This window comes from Glycine max, chromosome 10, assembly GCF_000004515.6.
Source record: "Glycine max cultivar Williams 82 chromosome 10, Glycine_max_v4.0, whole genome shotgun sequence".
NCBI classification, from domain to species: Eukaryota; Viridiplantae; Streptophyta; class Magnoliopsida; order Fabales; family Fabaceae; genus Glycine; species Glycine max.
In genome coordinates, this window is record NC_038246.2 from 42,439,097 (window position 1) to 42,444,798 (window position 5,702).

At 34.9% G+C, this 5,702-nt stretch overlaps 1 protein-coding gene and 1 long non-coding RNA gene across 2 annotated transcripts; one reads left to right on the top strand and one right to left on the bottom strand.

Moving 5' to 3' along the window:
• Window positions 1–40: 40 nt before the first annotated feature.
• LOC121172895 (uncharacterized) lies at window positions 41–1,257 on the top strand. Its single transcript, XR_005886676.1, has 2 exons — window positions 41–424; window positions 959–1,257. It is a non-coding gene; the product is annotated as an uncharacterized lncRNA (long non-coding RNA).
• On the bottom strand, window positions 716–4,327 carry LOC100805375 (uncharacterized). Its single transcript, XM_003535407.5, has 6 exons — window positions 3,273–4,327; window positions 2,608–2,780; window positions 2,359–2,437; window positions 2,087–2,281; window positions 1,390–1,562; window positions 716–1,123 (listed from the first exon to the last, which is right to left on the bottom strand). Exons 1-6 carry the CDS (start codon window positions 3,750–3,752, stop codon window positions 1,066–1,068), a joined length of 1,158 nt encoding a protein of 385 aa, XP_003535455.2. The 5' UTR covers window positions 3,753–4,327; the 3' UTR covers window positions 716–1,065.
• Window positions 4,328–5,702: the final 1,375 nt, after the last annotated feature.

The following is a 5,702-nucleotide window of genomic DNA, read 5'->3' on the forward strand; positions in this document are numbered from 1 at the left end:
AATATCCTTGTATCGTTTCGTACTGCTCCATGAGCATTTAATTGTGTCATCAATTATTCAAAATGATACCTTGTCAAATGGCTAAACATAATTTGACCATATATACGGTTTCAATAATGTTGACACTGGTTAAGCAGAGATGACCACTAGCCACCTTTTTTTAATCAAAAAGCTTGTTTTCATCTGCATAGTCAAACTGTTTATAAACTGCTTTGTTATGTTATGGTTGTTCTCACTTGATTATGAACAGGGAAGGGTAGAGGTAGGAGTAGCTATCAATCAGAGGTACAGAGAGGGCGTTTTGGTCCAAGGAGCTTTGGCAGGGTAAGTGGCCAAGATGGAGAGTATAACAAACCCAAAGGAATCGGTTTCTATGGACGCAATATCCGTCAAGAGAGGGGATATTCAGGGTATCAATGGCCAAGTAATGGTCAGAACCTTGCCGAATGAGCATAGAGTTTTACCAAGAAAATCAAATTTTGAGGGCCATATATTATTTCTAAATTTAAATAGTCAGCTTCAATAGATGTTAAGAACCAACTATTGATGAAGTAAGAAAAAAGAACCCAATATTGATATTTTTTTGTCTTAATTTATGATATTCGGGGAATATGATTATTATATATTGTTTTTTTAATGTAAGGGGCTCTTTGTTTCATTTATTCAGGAATTTTTATCATTAGTGTGCATTGTATTTGAAATGTTTGGCAGTTGATTATCTCGCCACTGAAATCTTGTTATCTTCATCATCACTTCAGAGTTTGATTACATGATATTGTAAAAAATATATATTAATTTCAGGTCTTTTGCATTGCCTTTCCCACTATCTTTTTTTTATTTATTTAATTAGACTCGGAGTCATTTTAATTGATGTAATTATAATAGACTTTTACGGACTGTTACATACTTGGAGGAAATACAAGTATTGATTCTGTATAGTTTCTTTATTCACCTGTAGCTACAAGCATTTATTGGAACCTTCCCTAGCAACCTGTCTTGAAAATTTGCGACAGTCATGGAACTTTCCTGCAGAAGATCACTTGAACATGGCTCTGCCTTTAAATTTCAGCTTTCCCCATCATCTTTTTCCCAGAGAAAGCAGGTATATGCTGCTAGAACATTGCTGAAAGCAGAGAAGTTGTAAATAATTGCATCTTAATTATTTATGTAAATGTTGCTTCTTCTCAAATGCAAAATTAAGGACACAGTTATACTGCATTGCACACCAGTTATAGATGATTCAGCAATTCTTTCAAAGTAGTATTTACTCTAAATCAATAAGGACCTAGTTGCCCATGGATTTTTCTCTCCTATATTTTAGCATTATAGACATGTTAAGTAACAAAACATTTTACTCCAAATGAATAAGATGTGTGTCAGAAACTGTACCTATCCCCAGGGGTAGCCTGAACTGCTTGCTCAAATAAAAACGAAGCTTTTTCCTGATCATGATGAAGTTCCCACACTAGTTTAGCATATTCTGATATCATTTCACCGTCACTGGGATCAGCTACTATCGCACGTGAGTAGTAATCCTCTGCTACTTGAAGATCTCTCTTGGACTGTAGATTTAGAAGTGGAGAAGGGAAGGAGGAATGCAATTTTATAAGACTCGGAATTCTCTAACAATAAACTAAGTAATATTAAGTCTCTAATCAAGTGAATTCTCATATTTTCCCTCGTGCAATAATGATGATCACACATGCATGATTCTCTTATGGTAGGCATGACTTATATGAAGGGGCTAAAGTTCAAAGCCCCGTGCTTGCTAAAAGTTTCATTTTAAACCAAGAGAAACTTAACTAAGACTAACTAATCTTAGTTTATGCCTCAATTATTGTTTGCTTCTACTATTGATAAATCCCCCCTGTGGTGTTTAATCATACAAAAATATTAAGACAGCTTAAGAAGCTTTCTTGTGTTAATACAACCAAAAATTTAGACAAAGAAGCATCTCTTGGTGTTTAATCATACCTAACATAATTCCTAAAACATGGGTGTGATTGTAAACAACAACAACAACAAAGCCTTATTCCACTAGGTGAGTGTGAACATTAAAATAAAATAAACAAAAACAAAACCTCACCTGTAACAGAAACTGAGCATACTTTTTCAGAAACAAAGGATTGTTTGGATTTTCATCAAGCATCTTCTTAAAGTAATCTTCAACATTATTTTCTTCACCACAATTAGCTGTTGTAGTATGTGCTCCATCAATCTCTTGTCCACTTTCATCTTTGGAGGGCTTTACAGGTTCAGCTTTTTGTGTTTCCATTTCACTCTGCACTAAATTATGAATTGTGAGTATTAAATAACCGCGTGTCACTCGGAAGGCAAGAACAGAAAATAAAAAAGCACCTGAATTTCATGTTTTCCATCTTCATTCTCATCATCTTCAATATTCCAGAGAAAAGTAGTATATGCTGCAAGAACATTGCTGAAAAGGATAAGAGAAGCTTTCAGTTTCTAGAAGCTACAATGAGGTTGAAGAGCAACTTTTAGGCCAGTACTAATTACTAACTGATGATATTTTTAGCTTTTAAAAACACAATGGCCATGCCATATTTCCTTTTAAGCGAGATGGATAGCTTGGCTGTGGTTATCTACCTGTCTTGAGGAGCAGCTTGAACTGCACGTTCAAAATAGACCATTGCTCTATCCTTGTCATGATGGTTTTCCCACACCAGCTTCGCATACTGCATCAAGATTTCACCTTCATTAGGATCTGCCATAGTAGCACGAAGAAAGTACTCCTCAGCCCCTCGAAGGTCTCCATTGGACTATCAGTAAATATAAAAAATTAGATGTCAGCATCCGAAAAGAATGATAAGAAACATCATGCTTGTCTAAATGAAACTAAAAGATGATGAATAAACAATAGAGCCTCATTTATGAACCATGCATGTATTGTCTCCTAGAAACATAATTAGCACTTGTATATCTGAAAAGAACTATAAGAAACTTCATTCTTGTCTTAATGAAACTAAAAGATGATGAATAAACAATAGAGCCTCATTTATGAACCATGCATGTATTGTCTCCTAGAAACATAATCAACTCTTATACAAATTATTTTCAAAAAATGAGTTGTCCTAATAGGCATGCCTCATGGAACTTATTACAAATATGAAAGGTTCAATGTCTACTGTTCATATAAATCCAAAAGTAGGACCTGCATCAGAATCAAAGTTTATGTCTTTCTAAGAACATAGAAACTAAACAAAAATCTGCAATTTTTACAATCAGTTTCATTTCATGATAGACAAACTCACTTGTAAAAGCAGAGCATACTTTTTGAGAACCAAAGGGTGGCAGGGATACTCATCAGCCATCCTCTTGTAATACCCTACAAGATCCTCACTTTCTTCCAAACTGGGATTAAATACATCATCACTGATAAATTTATCAAATCCTACATCACCATCAACCCCAAGCCCTGCTGCCAGATACATGGGGGGACTAGCTGGCTGAACATCTTCCTCCTCAATACTCAAATTCTGAATCCCAGTTGACCAATCATTGTTCTCATTCTCTTCTTCCTCAATCAAATCCATCTTGTTACTCCCGAAGCTGAATTCACCACTGCCTGTGGCTTCCAAACTCTTTCCAATAGCTCTCTTGAAAACTTCTGCAGGGGTGATTTCATCATCTCCATGAAGGTTGTTGTATATTGCAAATGATGGGGCTGAATGCAAGGTTGTTGACTCAAATTCATCCTCCATCACTGAATTGGAAGAACTATCCATGGACATAGCTAGCAACAAGATCTGCCAATATCTCCAATTTGCTATTAGAGTTATCAAAATTGAGAAATGCTAGGAATGAAAAACAGTGCTAAAAAAGAAAAGGTCGGCGTTAGATATTGCTAGCGATGATATGGTAAGAGACTATGTTCATGAGAAATAGCGAAAACGAGTATTTCTATACTCTAGTTGATGTGCGTTAATTCAGGTACAAGCTTTTAATTTAAATTATCTTCTGCTTCCTTTAAGTTAGAAAGATCCATAAAGTAATTTTTTTGTTTCATTAAAAAAATATACTTTTTCATTTGTAAATTTATACAAATCAATACATTCCTACTAAATTGTTTGACAAAATTTTGGGGTGAGAAATCTAATTTTAACAATTAAGAAATTATAAAGATTAAATATAAACAGTTAAAATTAACAGAACCAAAATCACTTATACAAGAACAAAAAATATAATTAAAGGGAACTGATTTTAGTTTTGAATCTCGAGTTATGGAACACAAGGTCAAAAGACCAACCATGAGGAGCAAGATGAACGTGATTGTGTTGAAGAAGCGTCGGAGGAAAGTATCTCATCACATGAAAGTACTTAGATTGGTTGTTACATGTATAAGTCTGTAGTCTACACGACTTTTTAATGTTGAAAATAATTAATGGACACGTATGTCCTATTAATGTAATAGAGAGGAAAAAAATTAGAAATATGAATGTTTATAATAGAGAATGATTCATGAATTGTTAGTTTATTACTTTTCTAACAAACATCGCCAATAATAATAATTGATGATTTATAAATACTCATATTTTTAAAATATTTATTATTTTTCTTTATCTTTCTTTATGTCAAAATTTATTATCTATAAAATTTTTATTTTTATCTTACTCTCAGTAAGTGATCTTGACATATTAGATGTCCATGTATAATTTTTCAATAAAGAATGTGCATGGGTGATAAGATGAGGTAATTTGTTCTTATCCATTTTTAAGTCATTTTAAGTAGGGTGAGTTTATCTACCAATAGGTTGGAAAATAGTTCTCATGTTCTATGTTTGTTGATAGAGCTATGACAACCGGTGTTGTAAAATCCAATTCAGTCTGGCCGGTAAGACTAGTCCAACCAGGATCTGATGGCATAACCGAACCGATTTCACTATTGCACTGATCCTGTATGTCATTCGGGATGACCCGACAAAATCTGGTTGGTTTTGAAAAAATTCGACGACTCGACCAGTTTTTAAAACATGTGTTGGGTTATGCATGTTAAAAAAATTGTAACGCTCGAGTACGACATCGTTTTGATGCGTTCTAAACCCGAAAAAAAAAACAAAAAAGTGTGTTTTGATACTATCCTAAAACCTTAGTGGCTCATCTTCACGCTTGAGTCTCGACCCTTCTCTTCATATTCACACTCGACTCAACACAGCCGCAGTGCCAACTCGTCGTCGCCACTGCCGCATTGCAAACTTGTCACCGCACTGCAAGTTGTCGCCACTGCACCAGAAGCTTATCGCTGCGCACCTGCTGGCTATTGGATCGGTCTATGACTTGCGGTTGTCGCCACACCTAGGTCCCATTTCTGGTGAGTTGTCCTTTACCCACATGTTACTTGTTCTTTTCCACCGTTATGAATCTTATTTATGGAAGAAGAAGAAACGGTCTAAAATTCTAGAACGAAGAAGCAAGCGGAACAAGGATATGTTGGTAATTTCACTTGCGTTGTGGGAGACATGATGTTTGGGAACTTGATGTGGAGAAAGAGCATGACCCAAGATGAGGTAGACTTTGTACTTTGCTAGAGTATGGGCTCCAGCTATTTCTATCTCTCTTGTGTTAGTACTTGGAACTTGAAGAACACTTCAACATTTACTACAACAAAATAAAAATTAGTAAACTACTATAACTATTGATAAATATCCTCTTATTACCAAGGTTTACATTATAAGATCTAATGGG

Bases quoted from the DNA above. Each gene is read 5' to 3' on its own strand.
- LOC100805375 (XM_003535407.5), bottom strand. From the start codon at position 3,752: ATGTCCATGGATAGTTCTTCCAATTCAGTGATGGAGGATGAATTTGAG. The intron at 2,781-3,272 runs GTGAGTTTGTCT...ATTTACTGATAG, and splicing joins AGTATGCTCTGCTTTTACAA to TCCAATGGAGACCTTCGAGG. The intron at 1,124-1,389 runs GTACAGTTTCTG...CTCTGCTTTCAG, and splicing joins CAGGCTACCCCTGGGGATAG to CAATGTTCTAGCAGCATATA.